The sequence below is a fragment of the Entelurus aequoreus genome, linkage group LG16, assembly GCF_033978785.1.
Source record: "Entelurus aequoreus isolate RoL-2023_Sb linkage group LG16, RoL_Eaeq_v1.1, whole genome shotgun sequence".
NCBI classification, from domain to species: domain Eukaryota; kingdom Metazoa; phylum Chordata; class Actinopteri; order Syngnathiformes; family Syngnathidae; genus Entelurus; species Entelurus aequoreus.
In genome coordinates, this window is record NC_084746.1 from 12873120 (window position 1) to 12900245 (window position 27126).

The 27126-nt window shown below is 39.9% G+C and overlaps 1 protein-coding gene across 1 annotated transcript in view; it reads left to right on the forward strand.

The window, feature by feature from the left end:
* Positions 1-224: 224 nt before the first annotated feature.
* Positions 225-27126, forward strand: part of LOC133631274 (collagen alpha-1(VII) chain-like) — a 50644-nt gene continuing 23742 nt past the window's right edge. Inside the window, exons 1-34 of the mRNA XM_062023449.1 lie at positions 225-276; positions 357-416; positions 487-522; positions 586-666; positions 814-849; positions 923-967; positions 3540-3611; positions 3702-3728; positions 3989-4015; positions 4174-4209; positions 4286-4339; positions 7327-7365; positions 7440-7493; positions 7573-7596; positions 7668-7733; positions 7812-7856; positions 7928-7963; positions 8050-8076; positions 8139-8210; positions 8276-8338; positions 8420-8437; positions 8504-8539; positions 8608-8646; positions 8723-8758; positions 8831-8965; positions 10917-11000; positions 11081-11197; positions 12490-12561; positions 12657-12701; positions 17976-18044; positions 18467-18517; positions 24631-24684; positions 24766-25041; positions 25121-25156. Coding sequence (XP_061879433.1) covers positions 7488-7493; positions 7573-7596; positions 7668-7733; positions 7812-7856; positions 7928-7963; positions 8050-8076; positions 8139-8210; positions 8276-8338; positions 8420-8437; positions 8504-8539; positions 8608-8646; positions 8723-8758; positions 8831-8965; positions 10917-11000; positions 11081-11197; positions 12490-12561; positions 12657-12701; positions 17976-18044; positions 18467-18517; positions 24631-24684; positions 24766-25041; positions 25121-25156 — 1407 coding nt within the window. The 5' untranslated portion in view covers positions 225-276; positions 357-416; positions 487-522; ... (8 more) ...; positions 7327-7365; positions 7440-7487. The remainder of the gene's footprint in view (positions 277-356; positions 417-486; positions 523-585; positions 667-813; positions 850-922; positions 968-3539; positions 3612-3701; positions 3729-3988; positions 4016-4173; positions 4210-4285; positions 4340-7326; positions 7366-7439; positions 7494-7572; positions 7597-7667; positions 7734-7811; positions 7857-7927; positions 7964-8049; positions 8077-8138; positions 8211-8275; positions 8339-8419; positions 8438-8503; positions 8540-8607; positions 8647-8722; positions 8759-8830; positions 8966-10916; positions 11001-11080; positions 11198-12489; positions 12562-12656; positions 12702-17975; positions 18045-18466; positions 18518-24630; positions 24685-24765; positions 25042-25120; positions 25157-27126) is intronic.

Consider the following 27126-nt stretch of genomic DNA (forward strand, 5'->3'; position numbering starts at 1 on the left):
AAATCATTACGGCTCTTCTCGCACTCCTCTGGGTGCGCCTATCAAACACAATTAAGACTTCCCCTCATTAGCTTTTGCTGAATAACTCACTGAGCCTTGGAGCCGTTTCAAGAAAAGACCATTTGCTGTTTCAAAATGTCTTACGCCATTTTCCCCAATGACCATAATCGCCAATTGATGTGTGGCACACTTCCCGTCCTGCAGGGAGACGTCGGTCCAGTCGGTCCTTCAGGTCTTCAGGGAATAAAGGGTGGACAAGGAGACAAAGGAGAAAAGGTTTTTGTTTTGTTTTTGTTTTTAAAGTCGCTGTTCATTAATGTTAAAATCTGCAGCTCTGGTTTAATTTATGTATGCAGGGAAATCCAGGTTTTGGGATTCCAGGGCAGAGTGGACCAAAGGGAGAGAACGGAGAGAGAGTGAGTCCGTCATTAAATCATCCATATTTTGATGCATTTATACACTGTATATTATTCCTATCTTTCATAGGGAAATGTGGGTTTATCTGGAAAACCAGGACCAAAGGTAACATGAAACCACCTAATATCATTGTGTACAAAACACCATAATTTAATGATTTGTGCTCAGGGACAGGACGGCTTTAAAGGTGACAAGGGTGATATTGGGTCACTGGGAAATCCTGGACAACCAGGATTAAGAGGTAAAGATGTAAGTAAATCACAGAGGTGGTTTCATTTGGAAGTTTCGTTTCTTACTATTGCAAAAAAAAAAAAAAATTGCGCCTAACATATTTCAACTAAATGTTCATGGGAGATGACTGTTTCAGTGCAATAAACCTTGTTGACTTGTGTTTAGGGGGAACATGGACGTAAAGGAGAACAAGGGATTAAGGTGCAGTAAGGGTCTGCTCCAAACATTTTAATGTGGCGTTCACAGCCTAGTAAACTAGGTTTGTCTGTCACAGGGGGAACAAGGACCACACGGACAACCTGGTGACCGAGGAATTAGGGTATTTTCCAAACTACTTCTGCAAATAAAACAACAATATTTAGTGTTTCCCACAGTCGCAGGACTGCAGTATATTTGTGGCGGTGGGTTGAGGGGGCGTTGTCTAATTTGCACAATTGACCGTTACGCATGTGAAATACAAATTAACTTTATTCTGTTTTTTTGTGTGTGTGTGTTATTTTCTATGTTTCAACGATTACAGTGAGTGCTTTTGAAAGTGTCAAATGAGACCAGAAAAAAATCACAAGATTTTCCGCTTGTTGCTGAAAAACTGAATTTAAATTAGTCTCCAATACTTGCTAAATATAGCAACCAATGGCCTGATCTACTATGACCCCAAATAACAAGTGCAAAGTATAACATTGTATGTACTATTAGTTGGTGTGTTGCAGTTGATCTACTAAAACTGTGGGCCTGATTTACTAAGATTCAAATATTTTGTGGTAAACAGCATCTACAATCTATAAAATAGCGTGTACTATTTATTAGTGGGTGTGTTGCGTGCGGTTTACTAACACTGCGTGTGCAATTTAAAAGTGGTGCAGACCACCTTATTTAAATGAGGATTTTGTGTGCACCATATGGGGCATCACCACAGAGACACTCATTTACTGCACATTCATTTTATCATGCTCCTACCTGCAGCGTGTTGCTATGTTTTCAAACAAGCAGGAGACATCTACCACTTTTTATGGGCATTTTAGAAGCAGTCTTGCAGTGCATCTATACTGAACAAAAATATAAACGCACCACTTTTGTTTTTTCTCCCATTTTGTATGTGTTGAACTAAAAGATGTAAAAACTAAACAAAATACCTATTCCTCTCGAATAAAGCTGTGTTAGTGAGCATTTCTTATTTGCCAAGATAATCCGTCCCACCTCACGGGTGTGGCATATCAAGATGCTGGTTAAACAGCACGATTATTGCACAAGTGTGCCTTAGGCTGCGCACTGTCTGAAATGTGCAGTTTTATCACACAGCACAGGTGTTGTTCCCTAATAATAGCAATTTGGATAGCTAGCCTTAGCTGTCATTGAATATATATTCTATCATAACAACATCATGACTGCAAATCCTCTTTGACTGCTTTTGTACGTGTGCGCTTACTTGTTGATGAGGACTGGGTGAGTGACGGCCGTAAACACCAATCATTTTATTCGGGCGGGTAAGCATTTTTAGTACATAAACTCTGTAATTTAAAAAAATATAGACAACTGTCAAACAAATGTGTTTCAAATGAGTGTTAAACAACTAATGGTAACATAAGCTAGCAGGGGGTGTTCTGGTTATATTTGTTGCTTTGAAAAATGTAAGTAAGATGCAAACAGCACCTTTAAGTCCTCTAGTAGCTATTAAATTATAAATGATGCTGCTGAATATTTTTATTTCTTACCGTCCAAAATGTTGACACACACACGTAAGACGCAGGATTGTTGTTTGTCCATCTGTGCAGTGCAAGCACTGATCCTGTAGCCCTGTGTGAAACTCAGTTTGCACGTCCTTCGCACACATGCTAAATAACACGCAAAATAGTGCTCTCAAAACGGTGATGAGTGTTGACAAGTCATATTGCGCGTGTTTAATAATATTATTTGCACCTTCCCCTCCCAGTATTTTCGTCGTTTTGATGATCACCATATATTTTCAATATTAACAAAGACAGAGACGCAAACTGGATTGCGCGCCTTATCTGCTCACTTAACAAACGCAATCCACTTTGCACATATTAGTAGATCAGCTTTGCGTGTGCTGTCATGTTTGCACATGTTTTAGTACACGCAAACCTGTAGTGTGTGTACAATTAATAAGAAGTGCATATTTAAATAAGGTTTTTGCTGGTACTACAGGCTGTCACCAGGGAAACATTAATATAGTGCACATCAATGACATCACACTCCAAAATGTGTTTTTTAATGTTGTGCAACATGCAGCACACATCTTTAATCTGCGCCACCTTTTTTGGGCTATGTTGAAGCGCGATCAAGACAACAACCTGTTCCGGGAGACGTTGGCAATAACTTCCATGGTGTACTGAATGATCCAGAGGCAAGTAAATAAAAGTTGCAAGAAGTTTTTTCAAATGTATACAAAAAAAAAAAACGCTGTTTAAAATAAATGCCAGCAGACACCAAAACGAAAAAACTAAATCGTTTAGGTGCCATGCAGCATTGCTGGATAGATAGTCCAAATATGTTGATATGCAACGAATGGAGGATTCTCTCTCTGTCATTTGTCATTACACCGCTTGCCTCCTTTATTTATGCGTAACTGTCCCAGTTTGTACGTACTTTCTTATTCTCTGTCACACCAGGTGAGGTGTGTTAAGAAGCAACATTATGATGCCATCTACTATACAGTGTTGGAATGACAAGCTACGTTTACAGACAGTCCCGTTATAGTGTGTTTATGAGGGAAGGCAACAGATATCTGGTCCAAATGTATTCGTAACAGGCTGCCACAAAATAATACATGTTTGGGAAACACTGATATTACAAACATATGCATTTTATAAACTCATATTTGAGGGATAAGTTACGATTCTACTGTTCACAGTGAGTTCAATTTTGATTAGGGACCACTGGGATTACCAGGACAACCAGGAGACCGAGGACAAAAAGGGGATACTGGGAATGCTGGTATAACTGTAAGCCCTTGTCATGTATCCTATAATTAATTCTAATAGGATATGTTGATAAATTCAAATAAAACATGTTTTATCTTTGTTTTCTTAAAGGGGCGTGATGGACAGAAAGGCGAGCCGGTGTGTGTTTTTGCATTCATGAGCCGTCTCATAAACTGTCATGGTTCTGATCCCCTGCATCGCTTTGTCATTCACGATAAGAGTTTTGATATGTCGCCTCTTTGTTTGAGCTTTTTGTGTGTGTGTCACTGTTCAGTGCGCCCTCTATTCCCTCTTGTCCTGCGTGTTGAGTGTGCATTGTGACGTTGTCATTTGATTTTAACATTTATCTCCGTGTGTGTGTTTGTGTGTTTGTGTTTATGTGTGCTGTCGTCACAAAGGGAAAACCTGGACCTCCAGGAACACAAGTAAACAAACCGTTTATAGTCATGTGTCATCAGAGCAGTCATGTTTAACAAGGCCATTTGTCGCAGAGCTCATAAAGTTGAAACAATAAACAAAAACAAATGAACTACATTCTGGGAAATCAGTGCTCTCAATCAAATCCTTTGCCTATTTTTTTCAGGCGACTGGAGACAGTATTCTGACCCGAGTGATTCAGGTACCTAAATATGACGTATATTTGATTTTTTTTTTAACTCAATCAAAACCTCTCTTCCCGCTCTTGTTTCTATCAGGGCGAGCCGGGACATCCAGGTTCAAGAGGAGAAATAGGCCTACCTGGACCAAGGGTGAGTGTCCCATTTCCTGTTATTTCAAAGGCCGTAAAGAATGTGTACATTGTCAATCAATCAATCAATCAAGGTTTATTTGTATAGCACCTTACAACATCACAATGGTGCACAAAGTGCTTTACAGCAGTGGTTTTCAACCACCGTGCCGCGGCACACTGGGGTGCCGTGAGATACACTACCGTTCAAAAGTTTGGGGTCACATTGAAATGTCCTTGTTTTTTAAGGAAAAGCACTGTACTTTTCAATGAAGATAACTTTAAACTAGTCTTAACTTTAAAGAAATACACTCTATACATTGCTAATGTGGTAAATGACTGTTCTAGCTGCAAATATTTGGTTTTTGGTGCAATATCTACATAGGTGTATAGAGGCCCATTTCCAGCAACTATCACTCCAGTGTTCTAATGGTACAATGTGTTTGCTCATTGGCTCAGAAGGCTAATTGATGATTAGAAAACCCTTGTGCAATCATGTTCACACATCTGAAAACAGTTTAGCTCGTTACAGAAGCTACAAAACTGACCTTCCTTTGAGCAGATTGAGTTTCTGGAGCATCACATTTGTGGGGTCAATTAAATGCTGAAAATGGCCAGAAAAAGAGAACTTTCCTCTGAAACTCGACAGTCTATTCTTGTTCTTAGAAATGAAGTCTATTCCACAAAATTGTTTGGGTGACCCCAAACTTTTGAACGGTAGTGTACATTCTGGTGTGCCGTGGGAGATTATGTAATTTCACCTAATTGGGTTAAAAATATTTTTTGCAAACCAGTAATTATAATCCGCAAATGTGCCGGTGTTGCGTGTCTGTGCTGTCTGGAGCACGGCAGAGTAGCCATGTAATACTCTTCCATATCAGTAGGTGGCAGCAGGTAGCTAATTGCTTTGTAGATGTCGGGAACATGGTTTGTCGTGATCACAATATGCGGGAGGCAGCGTGCAGGTAAAAAGGTATCTAACACTTAAACCAAAAACAAACAAAAGGTGAGTGCCGCTAAGAAAAGGCATTGAAGCTTCGGGATGGCTCTGCAAAATCAAACTAAAACTGAACTGGCTGCAAAGTAAACAAAAACAGAATGCTGGACGACAGCAAAGACTTACAGCGTGTGGAGCAGACGGCGTCCACAAAGTACATCCGTACATGACATGACAATCAACAATGTCCCCACAAAGAAGGATAGCGTCCGCACAACTTAAATAGTCTTGATTGCGAAAACAAAGCAGGTGCGGGGAATAGCGTTCAAGGAAGACATGAAACTGCTACAGGAAAACACCAACAAAAGAGGAAAAGCCACCAAAATAGGAGCGCAAGATAAAAACACTACACACACGAAAACAGCAAAACATTCAAAATAAGTCACGGCGTGATGTGACAGGTCGTGACAGCACACTTACTGTGAGACAAGAGCTATAGTGATGCATGCTTGGTTATGGTTTAAATGCATATCCAACAATTGCGAGAACAACTTTTTACTGTCAATATCGACTGCTGAGTTTAATTTTTTTTAATGTTTTCTGCTGGTGGTGTGCCTCTGGATTTTTTCAATAAAAAAATTGTGCTTTGGCTCAAAAAAGGTTGAAAAACATTGTTTTACAGGACAATAATAATAATAATAATAATAGATTTTATTTGTAAAAAGCACTTTACGTTGAGCAAACAACCTCAAAGTGCCACAGTGTTAAAAAAAAGAAAAAGAAAATAGTAATAATAATAGTAATAAATAGTCAAGAATCATAGAAGCGCTCTTCGACTCAGAATTTTCATAGTCAAATGTGATTTGTAGGATTTTGCCCATAATCGACGATCAGTTGAACCTATGGCGTTTTTCTCTGAGAGAAATAAAGAGATTGTGATGATATGTAGTACTGTATACTGACTGATCACTATAATGATATATAAATGATAAATGGGTTATACTTGTATAGCGCTTTTCTACCTTCAAGGTACTCAAAGCGCTTTGACAGTATTTCCACATTCACCCATTCACACACACATTCACACACTGATGGAGGGAGCTGCCACGCAAGGCGCTACCAGCACCCATTAGGAGCAAGGGTGAAGTGTCTTGCCCAAGGACACAACGGACGTGACTAGGATGGTAGAAGGTGGGGATCGAACCCCAGTAACCAGCAACCCTCCGATTGCTGGCACGGCCACTCTACCAACTTCGCCACGCCAAATAATAATAATAAAATATAATAAAAATAAAAAAAATATAAAACTAGAAACAGCCCAATAGCTAGAACCAGCATGCATATCTATAAAAATCTATAAAAAGGTTTTTAAGCCTTTTTTAAAAGCATCCACAGTCTGAAGTACCCTCAGGTGGTCAGGGAGAGCGTTCCACAGACTGGGAGCAGCGGAGCAGAAAGCCAGATCTCCCATAGTTCGTAGCTTTGTCCTTGGAGGTTGGAGGAGGTTAGCCTGTTTGGAGCGGAGGTGTCGTGTGGAGGATTTGGGGGTGAGCAGTTCTTTAAGGTAGACGGGGGCATTTCCATGGAGGCACTGGTGAGTTAGTAAGGAGATTTAAAAAGCAAGTTAAAAGCAAGTAAAACCACACATTTTAAAACAGTAATAATACATACTTACCTAAATAAATAAATACTAGTTCGTTAAAAGCCCATTGAAACACATATGTTTTTAGTCGAGATTGAAACGCTTCTAACGTAGGCCAACGCAGTGCTCCAGGCGGGACACGAGGACTGCATGGTCCACAGTGTCAAAGGCAGCTGTAGGATCCAAAAGGACAAGTACAACAGCATTTTAGGGTCAAGGGCCATAAGAATGTCATTTTGGACTTTTAGTAATGCTGATTCTGTGCTGTGGCGACTCTTGAATCCTGATTGAAACTTGTCCGCAATATCATTGAGGGACAGATATGGCTGAAGTGCTTCTCGGAGCTGTTACAGTATGTCTGTGTGAAAACTAGCAGAATCCTCATCAAACTTTTTGTTTTGAGGTACCCTCTTTAAAATGTCTTTCATAGGGTCCAGAGGGTAAACCCGGACTCCCAGGATCCTCTCTGGTTGGTGCACAAATTCCTTAAAAAACCTGCATATGTCGGCAGTACTATTTATTCCCATGTGTCACCATGTGCAGGGTAGTTCAGGAAGAGATGGACTTGACGGTTCACCAGGAGAACCAGGCATGAAGGTCATAATGACACACATGCATTTACAAGATGTGTGCTGGCTTCTTAATTGGCTCATCTGATGGTTTATTTTAAACACAGGGTCAAACGGGCGAGATTGGTGTGGTAAGTATGCTAAATAAGTTCATCAGCAGCACGTCTGTTATGTTCTCTACTTGTTTTTTTACCCCCATTAGAAAGGAGAAAGAGGCGAGCAGGGTCGTATTGGAATTGCAGGAATGCCTGGATTACCAGGAACTCCAGTAAGACATGAAATATTGTTGCCAAAAATAACTCCTCGGAGTGAGACATCCCCAATATTTGAAGTTGCGTCTTTCCAGGGAAGAGCTGGCATTGATGGGAAGCGAGGACTGCCGGGAAAAGATGTGAGGAGCTTTGAAATGTGACTGACGGGGATGTTTTTGCTGACTGAACTCAATGTAGAATGATTTTGCAGGGAGAGAGAGGACTAAAAGGAGAAGAAGGCAAACAGGTCCCTCAAATGTATCACAAACTACAGGGAAGTTGGTGTTTTTGCTGAAATGCACTTTTTGTTAATCCTTTGTTTTTCTATTCCAGGGCGACAAAGGGGACACAGGCTCAAATGTGAGTGGTTTTGAGGTTGTACATGGCGAAACAAAGTGAAAAGCTTAAGTTTTGCATCACAGGGAAAAGATGGCAGTAAAGGAGAGCCAGGAGCACCTGGGTTGCCTGGCAAGCAGATGCTCGTCACTGCAGAGGTAAACCATCGCCTACGGTCTTTTCTCTGTCAGCACTCGATGCTAACTGCATTATCCGTTCACAGGGCGCCACCATCGACGAAATCCGACGAGCCTTTCCCGTCCCCGTGGGTCCTCCAGGGGCCACTGTGAGTAACTATGCGTCTCTCCCTTTGGGTGTCAGTAATCACATGTCCCAACACCTCTCTTGTTTCTTGTGTGCTGAGTAGGGCTCTCCCGGAATGAAGGTAACTAGGAAATGGGCTGATTAATAATTCCAGGCGCTTTTTTGCTCAAGTATCTCTTCACTGCAGGGGGATAAAGGAGAAGGAGGCACAAAAGGAGAAAAGGTGCAATAAGTCATGGTTACTTTTAAAGGATGTATATTAGTATATTTCACTGTGTTTTGCTTCTGTAGGGTGATGCTGGAAACCCTGGAAAATCCCTTGAGATGAAGGTGAATATTTAATATAAACTTCTATTGCTTTAATTTGAAGCAAGCTAAACAGCGCATTTCCTTTTCTCCTATTCAGGATATCGAAGTAATGTTTGAAGCTTATGGCATCAAGGTGTGTTTACATGAACACACTAAACAAAAGTTGATCGTATTTCTCAAACTTATTATATATTTTGGTCTCTAGCTGCCTTTGCTAAAGCTTTTGATCGAGAGGCTGCTACAAGGCAGCATGGACGAGCTCCTTCACGCACTTGGAGGCTCCAGGCAAACCAAGACAACCACAGAATCGCAAACGTCCAACGCCATCACGGAGTACACAGTATGTAGTGTAAACTCCACACAATGCAGGACATTACCAGCAAGCTCCTGTGAATGTTCTCAACCCAGCAGTCATTAGCTATGTGCACATAGATACAATTAATCAAATTAAAAGCCTAACCGTAATAAAAATGCGTCATGTAAACACACTAAGGTTGTAACGATTAGATTTGATCCGATATTTTTGGTTGCCGATACGATTCAGAGACGATATTATTTTTAAAACGATACGAAACGATACAATGAGTTGAAATAGATTTGGTAACTTTTTAGCAAAACAAATCAAGCAGTGTGACTGTGAAATAAATACTGGACACTAGACACTGCAGGGGAAGTTTTCTACATTCCTGTTACTTCTTATAAGGCAGGGGTGTCCAAACGTTTTCTACTGAGGGCCGCACACGGAAAAATTAAAGCATGTGGGGGCCATTTTGATATTTTTCATTTTCAAACCATAACAAAATATATGCATTTTTTATTTATTTTACCTTTACGGGTCCCGGGGACCATAAAGGGTCTCAGTCATTAGAATGTTAAAAATAAGTCAGATTATTATTTTTTTTAAATTATTTAACGCTTACTGTAAATCTCTATATCAACTTCAAGTTGATATAAAGTAATACAAATTCAAAAAAATGTTTTATGCTTTTCTGTCAAAAACAACTTAGTTTTTTTATAGTAAAACTTAAATATGCAGTATTTAGTCATTAGAGCCCTAAAAGATCAATAATGCAGGACACCATTGATTTTAATTATTTCATATTTTTGAGTAATCACAGTGAAAAGATAAATAAAAAATCACTAAATATATTTGGGATCCAAAAGGTGCCCCACTCATAAAGTGATAAATTTTTATTAGGTTTTTCTTTTACTTTCAACACTTAAGTTACGAGATCAACTTCAGATATATCTGTCGATTTTATGCTGAAACTATTATTTTGTATGTTTTATGCATTTTTGTCAAAGAAAACTTTGATGTTTTTATATGGCTACTACACAATATATGCAATATTTACCACATAAAACATTTTAAAGTGAAATATTTGAAGTATTTGGAGCCCTGAAAATAATTCATTATAACATGGATTTTTTGTCATTATTTTTTTTTTTGAGCAATGGCAAAAAAAGAAAAATGAAGAAAGACAAAAGAGAGAAAAAACAGCCTGCATGGCAGCTTTTGTGTCAACATTGCAACTTTTTCTCGTTAGATTTCACCCCATTCCACTTTTTTTAATGTTCTTTTTTATTTTTACGATAGTATTTCCAGAATGTGTGGCGGGCCGGTAAACAATTAGCTGCGTGCCGCAAATGGTCCCCGGGCCTCACTTTGGACACCCCTGTTATAAGGGAATTGTGTATAAATGATTCATGGATACAAACAAACAAGTAAACAACAATTAATGACTAATGCATTCACATCTTATTTGAATAAAGTGCAACCAACACTTTAGGTTGAAATAACGAGAAAACACTTTCTGCTCTCATTTTCAACATTCAAGCAATTTTTAATAAAAGTACAGTAGCCAACATTTAAACAGTAGATTTACCTTCTAAATAAAGTTCCTCAATCCGGCCATACAGTATCTGTTCTACGCCCTGGCTACGACGTCCCAGGCCCCTGGCCCCTCGCTTCCTAATTTCCCTAGCCTCTTTGATCCATATCTTGTATTTATTTCACTTCATCAAGTTATCAGTTAATGTTTAAGACTGTGTGTTCAAGTCGAACAGAACTGGACTGTTCATGTTGCCGTAGGAGTCTCACCTCTCATTTTCAGCATCAGTTAATATTCATAGACTAGATAGGACAGCTCTAGTCATAAGCATAACTTGATAAAACCTGCTCGGATGAGAGGCGAGACACGTTTCTCAGAACGGTCCAGTTCCAATCAATTCAGTGCCCTGAGTTTACATGTGACTTGTTCTTTTATTCACTGGCTGTGTTGTTTTAACAGAGTTCCGTGAAGTCTGACCTTTCCAGTCAGCCGCTGGTGGAACTGCACACCATGGAGGGTTTTGAGTTGGAACGTCCTACAAAGGTGATTGTAGTTTGCAGAGACACATCATACTGGTAGCTGTTTATAATATTGTTTTTTTTTCACATGTACTTAATTTGAAGGATTCCTGGAATGATACTGTAGAGGCTCCAACAATATGGACCATGGAGCCGCCCAAAGAACAGGCGGAGGAGCGTAATGCAACACTAAAGACGATGAATCAAACGTTGTTACTCAACGTGAGTGCAACTTTTAATCATACTACAAAATAGATGATACCTCACTATTCTCAAAATTGACATTATGTTTGAGTTAGGGTTGTACGATATACCGGTATTAGTATAGTACCGCGATACTAATGAATCATATTCGGTACTATATCGCCTCTAAAAAGTACCGGTCCCCCACCCCGCCGCACCCCCGTCATCGTCATGTCGTGTCATTTCTGGTTTATGAGCAGAGGAGCATGTTCGACAGCGCACAATCACGGCGTACTTACAAGCTGACACAGTGTAGACAGAAAAAGGAGAACGGACGCATTTTGGCTTAAAAACGAAAGATAAAGGTGAAGTTATAACACTGAAATGCCCTCAGGAAGAGGTGCTTTAAGACATGGCTAGCTAGCTAGCGGCAGACATCCATCCGCAGTCTGCAGTGTTTTAGCTACTTCTAAATCACTAATCCTCGCCTCCATGGCGACAAATAAAGTACGTTTCTTGCAAGTATCATCCCTGCAGGACGAGGAATAGCTAAACATGTTTCACTACACACCGTAGCTCACCGGCGTCACTGCTAATGATGCCGTTCCTGAATGTAAACAAATCTACATCAAATCTAATCTAACAGATCTACACCTAACATCCACTGTAATGATACCAAGTACAGAGGCGTATCTAGTCGATACTACTATGATTACATCAATATTTTTTAGAAAAAAATCTTCTTTCGTTTTTTAAAAATGTATATTATGTTTATAAACTCAGGAAATATGTCCCTGGATACGGGAAGACTTTGAATATGACCATTGTATGATCCTGTAACTACTTGGTATCGGATTGATACCTAAATTTGTGGTATCCAAAACTATTGTAAAGCATCCAAACAACAGAAAAATAAGTGATTATTACATTTTCAGTAAATGAACAAGTAGATTAGTAATTCATTTTCTACCTCTTGTCCCTCATAATTTTGACAAAATAATAGAATGATAAATGACACAATGTGTCACTGCATATGTCAGCAGACTAAATTAGGAGCCTTTGTTTGCTTACTTACTACTAAAATACAAGTCTTGTGTTGTATGTTTACTCTTTTGTTTAACAAACATGCAATAAGAAACATATGTTTAATGTACCGTAAGATTTTTGGTTAAAATAGAGCCGATAATGCGATTTTTTGTAGTCCCCTTTATTTATAAAAGTATTGAAAAGTACCGAAAAGTATCGAAATACATTTTGGTGCCTGTACTGGTACAAAAATATTGGTATCGGGACAACACTAGTTTGAGTATTCAAGTGCACCTGTGTTTCAGGACCCAGGAAGTGTTGTCCCTGTTCAGGTGAACTCCGGGAGGAAAAGCAAAGGACACAAGAGACGGGGAAAGGTAACAATAGAACCGCTATCTTGTAGAGGAAGTGCACGAGGAAAGTCCTCCTTATTTATTAACACTGACTATTATGTGTCACGGATGTTAACCAGGGCAAAGGAAATAAAAGACGACATAAGAGGCAGAGACATCGCCCGGTAAATGTCCTTGAAGGGTTCACACTGAGCATGTCCCACTCACACTGGCTTCCACTAACACAGCTGCATATGTGAACAAAGCAGTAGTTGTATTTGTTGGTTTACATTCTATCATTTAACCCTTTCATGGACAGTGGAGAGTTATTTGAAAGCTGTTTTCTCATATATGAATGAATATTAATGTCAAAGTTGCACATCAGTCGTTATAGTGGACGCTAGTGCAGTCCTTCTCAAATAGTGGGCGGACCTCCTTGGTGGGGGGGTGACATGCTTTTTTTGCTGTACCAACATATGATGAAGCGTATGTAGCACTTGGCTTCACTGGAACCATGGTGGGAGACGAGGAAAGACTGGTGTGTTGTTTCCTTTAATGTTAATAAACTTACAATGTTATGTAGAGGTATAATCATAACAATTTTATAGACAAATTATACTATTTATAGTCACAATGGAGAATGGGGGCGCAAAATATTTTCTTCTTCCTTGGGGGGGCATAACAGTAAATATTTGAGAAGCACTGTGCTAGTGTCACAGAATCGTGTATTAAGAGGGTATGGTTGATTGAAACTTTGATTGAAACTTTTATTAGTAGATTGCACAGTTCAGTACATATTCCGTACAATTGACCACTAATGGTAACACCCGAATACGTTTTTCAATTTGTTTAAGTCGGGGTCCACGTAATCAATTCATGGTACAAATATATACTATCAGCATAATACAGTCATCACACAAGTTAATCATCAGAGTATATACATTGAATTATTTACATTATTTACAATCCGGGGGGTGGGATGAGGAGGGTTTGGTTGATATCAGCACTTCAGTCATCAACAATTGCATCATCAGAGAAATGGGCATTGAAACAGTGTAGGTCTGACCTGGCAGGATATGTACAGCGAGCAGAGAACATAGTGAGTTCAGATAGCATAAGAACAAGTATATACATTAGAAATACATTTGATTATTTACATTTGGTTATTTAGAATCCGGTGAGGTGGGATGTGGAAGGGGAGGGTGTTAGTCAAGGGTTGAAGTTGCCTGGAGGTGTTGTTCTAGTGCGGTTTTGAAGGAGGATAGAGATGCAATTTCTTTTACACCTGTTGGGAGTGCATTCCATATTGATGTGGCATAGAAGGAGAATGAGTTTAGACCTTTGTTAGATCGGAATCTGGGTTTAACGTGGTTTGTGGAACTCCCCCTGGTGTTGTGGTTATGGCGGTCATTTACATTAAGGAAGTAGTTTGACATGTACTTCGGTATCAGGGAGGTGTAGCGGATTTTATAGACTAGGCTCAGTGCAAGTTGTTTTACTCTGTCCTCCACCCTAAGCCTGCCCACTTTGGAGAAGTGGGTTGGAGTGAGGTGTGATCTGGGGTGGAGGTATAAAAGTAACCTGACTAGCTTGTTCTGGGATGTTTGGAGTCTAGATTTGAGGGTTTTGGAGGTGCTGGGGTACCAGGAGGTGCATGCGTAATCGAAAAAGGGTTGAATGAGAGTTCCCGCTAGAATCTTCAAGGTGCTTTTGTTGACCAGAGAGGAGATTCTATAGAGAAATCTCGTTCGTTGGTTGACCTTTCTGATTACCTTGGTTGCCATTTTATCACAGGAAAGATTAGCTTCTAGAATGGAACCTAGGTAGGTGACCTAATTGTTCCTGGTGATAACAATGTCACCCGGCCAACTTGGTTTCAGACCGTCTCCTAAATTGTTCAAAAGGCACTGACGTGACGATAGAAATAGGGGCTAGCTGCAGACACTCAAAGTCGCGCCCACAGGGGTGACGACAATGGAAGTGAAACGCGTCTTAAAGATATGCTCACAGTGGCGTTGACAAGATGAGAGTGGACAATTTATTTGTAACGTGAACCAAAATGGCCAATGCATCGCACCATCGTGGTTATTATTTTGGTTGTTGAATTTATTGCTTTTTCAGCTGATTATATTTAACTCTAATTCTAACCAAAATTTATTTTCAGCAGTATTTTTTTTAAATTACTTTCTGATTTCCTCAATACATATAGTCTCTCCAGCTTCACTTCCGTTGTCGTCACCATTGTGGTCACGTCTTTAAGGGGGCGGGGCTTAGACTGGGGCACGACTTAGACTTAGAGTAGATGCGATTTAGGGCCTGATTTATTAAGATCCGAATACCACGCTCTTGACAGCGTATGCAAAAAGATAAAATAGCGTGCAGTGTACTATGAGTGGGCGTGTTGCATGTGATCTACTAACACTGCGTGTGCAATTGAGAAAGTGGTGTAGACCGCTTTATTTAAAGGAGGATTTTGCATGCATTTTATCACAGAGACAATCATTTTCTTCACATTAATGTGAATCTTTAGTCTGTAACACCTTTTCTGATTCGCAATATGGACAACAGAGACATATGCACACTGACACTTTCTGACACTTTTCCTTCACTTTTCTTTCACTTCTGCATTAAGTGCGCGAGGCTGTGGATCGCATCACCAGCGCATTCGTGCATCTGGAATGACTCAAATACAAGAAAATGCATTATGAAATAAGTCTTTTCATGTAGGAGGTATATTATAGTAATATATTTCCTAAATATAAAAAAACAAATGCCATTAAAAAAATGCCAGCAGACACAAAAACGCATCAATTTAATTCATTTTATTCAGCTCCATAAGTCATTCAGCAGCAATAAAATTGCTAATATTTTCATTTCTGACCGTCCACTAAAATGTTGACACACACACACGTAAGATGGAGGATTGTTGTCTGTCCATCGTCTGTCTGTGCAGTGCGAGCCCTGATCCAGCAGCCGTGTGTGGAACTGTCCATCTGACACATGCTAAATAAAATGCCAAATAGTGCTCGCAAAACGCTCATCAGTGTTGATAAATCACATTGCGCATGCTATATAATTATATTTGCATGTTCTCCTCCCAGTATTGCGGGTGTTTTGATAATCAGCACATATTTTGCATATCAATGAAGACAGACAGGCAAAATAGATTGCACGCCTTATTCTGCTCACTTAACAGATGCAATCCACCTTGCACACGTTTAATAGATCCGCTTTTGCGTGTGCTATCAGGTTTTGTACGTGTTTTAGTGGATGCAAACCTGACGGATATAAGTCATGACTGTATAATATAAATAGAGAAGTCAGTACAACTGCAATGCCTTCTCCTGGGCACAGCAGCACACCTCCTTGGTAGCAAACATGGCGCCTGTGGTTAAGTGGGCCATATTCTCTTTATACACAACTCTGGTGTCTGCCACCTATTAGTCACCTGTTTTAGGCACAAAAAAACAAGATTGCTGACAGAAGTGCAGTATGGGACAAATACCTGTCCATTCCCTGAATTCTAGGACACCCTTGAACATTTTTTTTCTGAGTTTGATTTTGTGATTGAGGGAGATTATGTTTAATCATGTGTCCACTAAATTTGACATCATGCATAGCTGGTTATATGTTCACTGCAATTCATACACTAGTATTGTTGTGACTGGGTTGTTTTTGAAAATACTTAAATTAAATTATTTTAATTAAAATTCTGTTTTTATTAGAACTCAGCAAACATTTGTGGGTATTAGTTCTATGTTAATATTTATTATTTTATATATTTTTTTAAAGTTATTTTTGAAGTCAGGAAGCTTTTTGAAGTCAGGAAGTAGAGATGTCCGCTAATATATTATCGGCCAATAAATGCTTTAAAATGTAATATCGGAAATTATCGGTATCGGTTTCAAAAAGTAAAATGTATGACCTTTTAAAACGCTGCTGTGTACACGGACGTAGGGAGAAGTACTGAGCTCCAATAAACCTTAAAGTCACATAAAATCTACGGCTTTTCACACACACAAGCGAATGCAAGGCATACTTGGTCAACAGCCATACAGGTCACACTGAGGGTGACCCTAAAAACAACTTTAACACTGTAGCAAATATGCGCCACACTGTGAACCCACACCAAACAAGAATGACAAACACATTTCGGGAGAACATCCGCACCGTAACACAAAATAAACACAAGAGAACAAATACCCAGAACCCCTTGCAGCACTAACTCTTCCGGAACGCTACAATATACACCCCCCGCTGCCCCCTAGCTCCCCCCCACCTCAACTTCCTCATGCTCTCTCAGGGAGAGCATGTCCCAAATTCCAAGCTGCTGTTTTGAGGCATGTTAAAAAAATAATGCACTTTGTGACTTCAATAATAAATATGGCAGTGCTTGAGTTGATTTATTTTGGAAAACCTTGTTACATTCTTTAATGCATCCAGTGGGGCATCACGACAAAATTAGGCATAATAATGTGTTAATTCCACGACTGTATATATCGGTATCGGTTGATATCGGAATCGGTAATTAAGAGTTGGACAATATCGGAATATCGGATATCGGCAAAAAAGCCATTATCGGACATCTCTATCAGGAAGCGTTCGGTTTTTGCAGTACATTTGCCAATATTGTAATATGTTAACACACTGTTTAAGATCTTTTCAAAACAGTGACCTAAGTAGAAATGGAACAGTTCCAAAATCCACGGTTCGGATCTTGGTGATCATGACGACTCACAGTGTGGTGACTCAGAGTACTAAGCAATTTTTATGTTTACTATTCCATTTAGAAAATAATGATGCCAGACTTATATTAGATACGTTACATGGGCTGTGTGTAGAATGTAGAGCGTACAAACTAGTATGTCCTGGTGTAAAAATGCTTGTGTAAGCATGCTGACAAACAGAACAGGCAGTGAGCCACACCCCTCAACCTCAACCTTCAATCTTTCTCAAGAAAATGTATTAAAAAAACATTGTAATCGATTTTTAACACGGTTTAATAGACAACTGTGAATATTTATTTTTTATTTGTTATTTCTTTGTTTTCATTATGACAAGTAAGACTTGTTAAAAACAATTTAAGTACTTTTTTCATGCCTAAAGAGTTAAAAAAAAAAATCCAAGGTACTGTAGGTGATCAGAATTCATCCATGAAAGGGTTACATTTGACTATGTATTTTATATATATACATTTTTTTCACTTTGACTATTTATTGTATCCTTTTGAAAATGTATTTTCCTAAACACACTTCCACATCCCCGTCTTTAAATGAACAACAAAAGGGACATTTTTTTGTAAACAGTAAAGGTTTTAATGCATGTGATTCGTCATTTTGTGCTTCAGTATGAATGTGCTCCCTGGCTGTCATGTGGCATTGTTGTCTCTTTGGCATTAATATGATCAACCACCATGATATCCCCCTTCATTTATGCCCGTTGTATTCCCGGATCTCCAGACAAGCGAAGAGCCGGAACAGGAGGAAGAGGACATTTACGATGGCGAAGATTACGACCAAGAGGAGGAGGTAGGTGACTCATTGGCGCACTGTTAGAAACATCAAGTTGCACATGATGCCTGATGACGTACAGTAGACGCCTTCTTGTTAACCGGCCTGTCAAACACACAATCGTTTCTTTAATCACAGTGTCTCTCTCTTAGGAGCAACATTAATTATACACCTACCTCCTCAATTATTAATTAGGAACTAATCAAGTTGTCTTTGCAGCCCACCACTAAAAGGTTATCTTATCAGGTGCTTCCTGGAAGGCACAACAGATGAGTTTGTGTATTGTGGCAGCCCTTTCATACCAAATTAGGTGCTGTCACCTGCATGAGTTTGGTGAAGATCATTTTGCTCCCTGATAGAACAGTAGTCGCGACAGCTGAGCTTTTTTGCCCTGCCTATATTAGCATGTTTATTTATTTCCTCTTTTGATGCCACAAAAGGATGAAGGGTCACGGCCAACTCCTCCGCTCAGCACACAAGGAGCAGACAAGGTGGAGTTTTCATTTTATTAACACACACACACACACACACACACACACGCACGCACACACACACACACACACACATAGAGATGGGTACTGAACTCGGTACTTTTATAGATAGCGTCCACATTTTATGGGTGACAATAGACGTATAATCAAATGCTAACATATTTCCAGACCTCTGTTGCAGCTCGTCGTCCTGCAGACTCGGCACCGGCTCAAACACTTGGCGGGCAAATGAGCATATTTGTAGTGGACTGCCTCTGGGTCATGTTGTAATTTTCTATGTAAACAGCCTGATCGGGTGCGCTCAAAAGTAAAGCTCCACTTTTTAAAATGTGTTAGCTCGATGCTAAGTTATATTGGATATGCCATATACATGCTACTGATTAGCATTAGCAATGTTACATGTTGATTTTAACACCTCCAAATTGGTTAATGAAAACTACAGTGAAGTGGCAAGTTACAAAAAGCAGCTGGTGTGAAATAAGTACAATACTTATAGTATTAACGCTTTGTTGCACTCAACAAAAGACCAAACTGGCACATGCAATTTAATGGCAAAGACTACTTCCTGACTGCAGCAACACACCTAGGACAAACTTAAGTAAATGCGTACTTGCAAATTAAACTAAGAAGTTTAAGAAAACAAACTATAACAACTAAACAGCACAGTTATATTTATCAGCTCACTGGTAAATGTCAAATAATATTTATATTTTTACTTTATTCAAGAGGGACAAGTGGTAGAAAATGGATGGATGGATAAACTATTACAATTTTACAAAATGTACATCTATTACCACATACAGAAGTACCAAAGATTTGTGCCGTGAGTACCGGTATAAATTCCCTGCATTGGTTCAAAGGTGAAAGGTACCCATCCCTACACACACAGACACACACACACACACACACACACACACACACACTCACACACACACACACACACACACACACACACACACACATACACACACACACACACACACACACACACATACACACACACACACACAGACACACACACACACACACACACACACACACACACACACACACACACACACACTGTGGTGCATGCGCATGAATGCATGTCTTGTTATGCAAAGCTCTTGCAAAAAACTTTCTTCATTTTTTTCTAACATTGTAAAATGTTCACCAGTGCAACAACGTTAAAGCATGAATGACTTATAGTAGCTTGCCTAAGTGAGAACAAGCAGTCTACAGTCCAAAGTTACATGAAATAGATTATCTCTCACTCTATTTTTATTTTTGTCCACCCCCCTACCCTTGTGACAGGAGCTCCCATAATTACAGGCTAGAATAGAGTTGTACTCGACATGGACAATGTATATAAAGTGAAGTGTTTCACTGGTGAGACGTCACATTCTTCAAGCTATTTGAAAACATTGCTTTTTACATGAACACATAATTGGCTCTACTTTTTATTTATTGAAACATTATGCTATACAGAACCTTTTCCCATTGTAAACTACTTGTTGAGTGTCACTGGTGAACATTTTCATTGTTAAAAATGTTCAGTAAAAAGAAATGTGTAAAAAAAAATAACCACGTTTCCAAATCTCTGGCTTCTACTTTCGCTTGCAGAGGTTACACAGTTAAAAGTTTTAGTCCCTCCAGAATTTCGCTTTTTTTGTGATTGCTGCTTAAAATACCTGAATTTGCAGCAGCTTTTTTAGGAAGTTGCGGCATAATTTGCAGTGTTTTACAGGCCTACTGAAATGATTTTATTTATTTAAACGGGGATAGCAGATCCATTCTATGTGTCATACTTGATCATTTCGCGATATTGCCATATTTTTGCTGAAAGGATTTAGTATAGAACAACGACGATAAAGTTCGCAACTTTTGATATCTGATAAAAAAAAAAGCCTTGCCCCTACCTGAAGTAGCGTGACGTAGTCAGTTGATCGCCTCCTCATATTTTCCTATTGTTTTCAATGCAGCGAGAGCGATTCGGACCGAGAAAGCGACGATTACCCCATTAATTTGAGCGAGGATGAAAGATTTGTGGATGAGGTACGTTAGAGTGACGGACTAGAATGCAGTGCAAGACATATCTTTTTTCGCTCTGACCGTAACTTAGGTACAAGCTGGCTCATTGGATTGCACACTCTCTCCTTTTTCTATTGTGGATCACGGATTTGTATTTTAAACCACCTCGGATACTATATCCTCTTGAAAATGAGAGTCGAGAACGCGAAATGGACATTCACAGTTACATTTATCTCCACGACAATACATCGACGAAACACTTTAGCCACGGAGCTAACGTGATAGCATCGTGCTTAACTGCATATAGAAACAAAATAAATAAATCCCTGACTGGAAGGATAGACAGAAGATCAACAATACTATTAAACCAGGGACATGTAAATACACGGTTAATGCTTTCCAGCTTGGCGAAGGTTAACAATGCTGTTGCTAACGACGCCATTGAAGCTAACTTAGCTAGGGAGCTAACGTGATAGCATCAGGCTCAAATGCAGATAGAAACAAAATACATAAACCCCTGACTGGAAGGATAGACAGAAAATCAACAATACTATTAAACCATGAACATGTAAATACACGGTTAATGCTTTCCAGCTTGGCGAAGCTTAAAAATGCTGTTGCTAACGACACCATTGAAGCTAACTTAGTATAACGGGACCTCATAGAGCTATGATGAAAACATTAGCGCTCCACCTACGCCAGCCAGCTCTCATCTGCTCATCAACACCCGTGCTCACCTGCGTTCCAGCGATCGACGGAAGGACGAAGGACTTCAACACGATCATCCGTGCGGTCGGTGGCTAGCGTCGGCTAGCGTGTCTGCTATCTGAGTCAAAGTCTTCCTGGTTGTGTTGCTACAGCCAGCCGCTAATACACCGATCCCACCTCCAACTTTCTTCTTTGCAGTCTCCATTGTTCATTAAACACATTGCAAAAGATTCACCAACACAGATGTCCAGAATACTGTGGAATTATGAGATGAAAACAGAGCTATTTTGTATTGGATTCAATGGGGTACCGATACTTATGTTTCACTGGCTACGTCACGCGCATACGTCATCATCCAAAGACGTTTTCAACCGGAAGTTTAGCGGGAAATTTAAAATTGCACTTTATAAGTTAACCCGGCCGTATTGGCATGTGTGGCAATGTTAATATTTCATCATTGATATATAAACTATCAGACTGCGCGGTCGGTAGTAGTGGGTTTCAGTAGGCCTTTAAAATACCTGAATTTGCAGCAGCTTTTTTAGGAAGTTGCGGCATAATTTGCAGTGTTTTGAGGCAAACATTTTTCATCAACATTGAATCCATTTAGGAGTTTATGAATTTGCATCAATGTTTTTTGTAAATGTTCCTTGTAACCTCAACCTCAAAAAGCACAGAATATCAACAAAAATTTAAAAACAAATACTGGATTGATGTTTTACTCATTTTATACCGCACAGATTTATAAGTAAACTCTCGATGGCAGTAAAAGCACGTACTTATAGTAATACAAAAATATTATATAAAGAAACACCAAATGTTTCCATTGGTGTCTGCAACTTGTGGAGCAGAAACTCCTAATATTTTTTTTTACCCTTGAAAAGTGTTTGTCCATCTTAAACATTTATGTTCCAACACATTCACCCCCACACGTTAAGACCATTTGTGAACTGTTGAGAGCAATATATAGTGCTAATTTTGTTCTGTCGTGGCGATCCCAAGATGCAGAGGCAGAAACCAGCAAACAATAAATCTGCCTCTTTATTGTTGAGGGGGGAAAAAACAACACTGAAGACAACAAAAGGCGATGGTGGCAAAAAAAAAAAAGAACTAGCACACAATGAAAAATAGAAAAACAAAAACAGAAACGAAAGACGCTCGGCAAGGCTAGAAAAAATACTGGGCAGACCTGAAAGCCGGAGGGCAAAACAGAGCAGGCACAAGGGAGGACTCAACCTTGTCGGAACACCGAGAGCACAGCATGTCATCAGTAGGCAAGGATCCGATTACTGCGAGCTGAAATCACTCAACGAGTGCTCCCACTAATTGGGATCTCACTGTGAGCAGAGAGAAACAGAAGCAAAACAAACACAGAGACATGACAATGCAACACTTTTTTGTTAGTCATCACACATCAACATCTTTAACATGTAAATGCCACCTCTGTGCTAGGTCAAATAAAACGCTCCTAATGGCCTTACCCATGTTAAATAACTGTGAAATAGTTATACAGATTTAAAAAAGTCAACTTGGAAATGAGTATGACGGTCTGTTGCTAAATGTTTATATACTACCTAGAAGGGTTAGTGCTATTGACAGGAACAGAAAGAAGGTCTGAGCTGTGTGACAATTTTGATCAATAAAAAGTTAATATATTGGTGTACACAAGAAACAAACATAAGTTTTGATAAGACCAAGGGTACCCAAACTACGGCCCGCGAGCGTCCAAAATCCGGCCCGCGGGAAGTCCTAAATCATATTGTCTAAAAATGCATTTTCCCATCCATAACATGACATCATCGCACTCAGAATATACTGTATATATATATATATATATTTTTTTAATTTATATATATATATATATATATATATATATATATATATATATATATATATATATTATTATTATTTTTTTTTTTTTTTTATTATAAAAAAAGAGTTACAAGTGGGGCCCCATGCTGACATATGCTCAACTCATCATGCTTAATTTATTACAGCATTTGGGAAGCCTGGAGTTGATTTTTATTATGTAAATGTTATATTTTTATCAACATGTGACAGCAGGGACCCTGCCATTCAGAACTAGGCTGCTACATTACTAATGATTAATGTAACTATAGCTGAAAAAATAGTACAATAGCAATAAGAGAGACTATTCATCCCTGAACACCATGGAGTTCATGTAGGCTTTATGATGCAGTTACATTATTATATCAACTATCAGAGACAGCTTCAGGAAACTGTTCTTTTAACATAATGTCCTTTTTTGCTGCTTCAACACAGCTCAATCAACACAGAAAAAGGTAAAGTGAAATAACTTAGTTGTTAACTGTAGCTGTAGGTCAATAATGCTTGTCTTTCTCTTAGACAGACAGGGCTTTGCTGTCCGTAACACACACACACACACACACGTACACACACCGCAAAATGAGCTAACGTTTCGCTAAAAGCTAATTAGCCTTCACCTCAAGGACTGCGAGCGAGCTGAGCTGCCGCTTATGTTTCTAGAACGTCAACGGGCTCATAGTGATGTTACTAGTAGTTGACTGGGAGGTGTTTATTACAATTATGCTTACCTGCTAAACACCTTTCTGCTCACCAGACCGCAGGAGCACTGACTACATGCGCTCTGAATGCGCACTGCTGATTGGCTGTTACATGCGCTCTGAATACGCACTGCTGATTGGCTGTTACATGCGCTCTGAATACGCACTGCTGATTGGCTGTTACATGCGTCCTGAATACGCACTGCTGATTGGCTGTTACATGCGCCCTGAATACGCACTGCTGATTGGCTGTTACCGCTCCGCGTGTAACCAATCAGATGGTTCTGTGGGTGGGACAATGTTGGGTGCTGCAGAGACGTACTGACAGAGGCAGAGGCAGAACTAAGCGGAGCAGCTTGTTAAGACATTAGTTTAGGCGGTGGCTCTTTGTTGTTAAGGCGACCGCCTTAACAACAAAGCGCTGCGGGAAACCCTGTATATATATATATATATATATATATATATATATATATATATATATATATATATATATATATATATATATATATATATATATATATATATATATATATATATATAAACACAGCCCGGCCCCCGGCCAAATTCTTTTAACTCAATGCGGCCCCCGAGTCAAAAAAAATTGGGAACCCCTGGATTAGACAGTGGACGTGTGCGTCTGAGCACCGCACAGATAAAAACTTGATTGGCCAAAATGACGTTGATTAGCCAAAATGTGCGGAAAAGTTGCGGGCATTGGACAAGTTTGTGAGGCCGTGCATAATTTGTGGGGATTGGGTGAATTGGCGCCATTGCGATAACGTGAATTCCTGGAGGGACCGATAATTACAGCATAGAACTGTGCTCATAAGCATGATGGGCACATGGCAGGTACCTGCATCCCAATTGAGGGTGAAGAGGAGCCCACCCTGGCCTGACTCCATGGTGAGTGTCAACATCCGCCACATGATGGCGCTGCCATTTGCCAGCGGACAACACGCTTGAGTGACTTGCTCTGTGATTTAGACAGATTTAAGAATCAACACAAGAGGAGGGAGGCGGCGACACGTTGACATGGAGGAGGAAGAGCGTCCAGTTGAAGATGATTATAAAGGAGTGGGCCCTGGGCCTGATGAGGAGGAGGAGGAGGTGTCAAGTGGGGACTGGGGTACACAGGAGGAAGATGTAGACCGAGAGGGGGATGAAGAGGAGGGTGACGTGGAGAGACAGGACCAGTGGGAGAGGAGGAATGGGGAGGAAGATCTCGGACAGCCTTACCCCCCTGAGTATTCACACCTGAAGGTAAGGCCGCACTTTCTGTCATAATAGTATGACTTCAAAATATTTATTTTGCTCATGTATACATTTCCTGATTCAAAAGGGGCATCCAGGGGAGGAGGGAAAACAAGGTTCAAAGGTAAGTCATGGCAATACCTATTTACATTGCTCTTGTCTGCACAATCTGGATCCAATGTGGTTTGTAAGCTTGCATACAATACAGATTCTCTTCAGATCTGAATGCTGAAACTCATGCGTCGTCTCAGGGGCTTCAACAGTTAAATGCATCATTACCACTGTCGCAAGAGTTTGGTTCATGAATGCCAAGTCCGCTAAAATAAAAGGAAACTTTCCCTGCACACATTACCCATGTTGCATCAGTGCGTGACATCACTGGCCTGACTTTTTTTAAGCATCCTTTGCTCACCAGATTAAAAAGCACACACGAGTAATTCCCATTGTGAAACAGCACAGACAAGTCTTTTCCTCTTTTTTTAATCTGACATTTTTATCAATCAATCAATCAATCAATGTTTATTTATATAGCCCTAAATCACAAGTGTCTCAAAGGGCTGTACAAGCCACAACGACATCCTCGGTACAGAGCCCACATACGGGCAAGGAAAACTCACCCCAGTGGGACGTCAATGTGAATGACTATGACAAACCTTGGAGAGGACCGCATATGTGGGTAACCCCCCCCCCCCTCTAGGGGAGACCGAAAGCAATGGATGTCGAGTGGGTCTGACATAATATTGTAAAAGTCCAACACATCAGCGAAAGTCCAGTCCGTAGTGGGGCCAGCAGGAACCATCCCGAGTGGAGACGGGTCAGCAGCGTAGAGATGTCCCCATCTGATGGACAGGCTAGCGGTCCACCCCGGGTTGGGAGCAGAGTAGAAAAGAAAAGAAAAGAAACGGCAGATCAACTGGTCTAAAAAGGGAGTCTATTTAAAGGCTAGAGTATACAAATGAGTTTTAAGATGAGACTTAAATGCTTCTACTGAGGTAGCATCTCTAACTTTTACCGGGAGGGCATTCCATAGTATTGGAGCCCGAATAGAAAACGCTCTATAGCGCGCAGACTTTTTTTTGGCTCTGGGAATCACTAATAAGCCGGAGTTCTTTGAACGCAGATTTCTTGCCGGGACATATGGTACAATACAATCGGCAAGATAGGCTGGAGCTTGACCGTGTAGTATTTTATACGTAAGTTGTAAAACCTTAAAGTCGCATCTTAGGTGCACAGGAAGCCAGTGCAGGTGAGCCAGTATAGGCGTAATATGATCAAACTTTCTTGTTTTTGTCAAAAGTCTAGCAGCCGCATTTTGTACCATCTGTAATCTTTTAATGGTAGACATAGGGAGGCCCGAAAACAAAACGTTACAGTAATCGAGACGAGATGTAACGAACGCATGGATAATGATCTCAGCATCGCTTGTGGACAAAATGGAACGAATTTTAGCGATATTACGGAGATGAAAGAAGGGCGTTTTAGTAACACTCTTAATGTGTGACTCAAACGAGAGAGTTGGGTCAAAGATAATACCCAGATTCTTTACCGAGTCGCCTTGTTTAATTGTTTGGTTGTCAAATGTTAAGGTGGTATTATTAAATAGATGTCGGTGTTGAGCAGGACCGATAATCAGCATTTCCGTTTTCTTAGCGTTGAGTTGCAAAAAGTTAGTGGACATCCATTGTTTAATTTCATTAAGACACGCCTCCAGCTGACTACAATCCGGCATGTTGGTCAGCTTTAGGGGCATGTAGAGTTGGGTGTCATCAGCATAACAGTGAAAGCTAACACCGTATTTGCGTATTTATCTCTCATTCGATGCCAATCACCGTTCAACTGAATCGGTGCCATTTGTTTGTCAAACTCAAAACTTTTTAAACTCTAAATCTGATGATACTAGGGCTGCTAAAGTTCACAAAAATATTGCATTAATCATATATAAATACAGCATAATCGCATAATTTATTTCTTTACGTTAACCACAGGTTACCTGAAAGGTATGTGTTGGTATTGGGTCAGTGATCAGGTCAATGCATTTATAAGTGCAAGCATGAGTGAGGAGCACTGGTGTGCTTGGCCGCTTCCAAATGCATC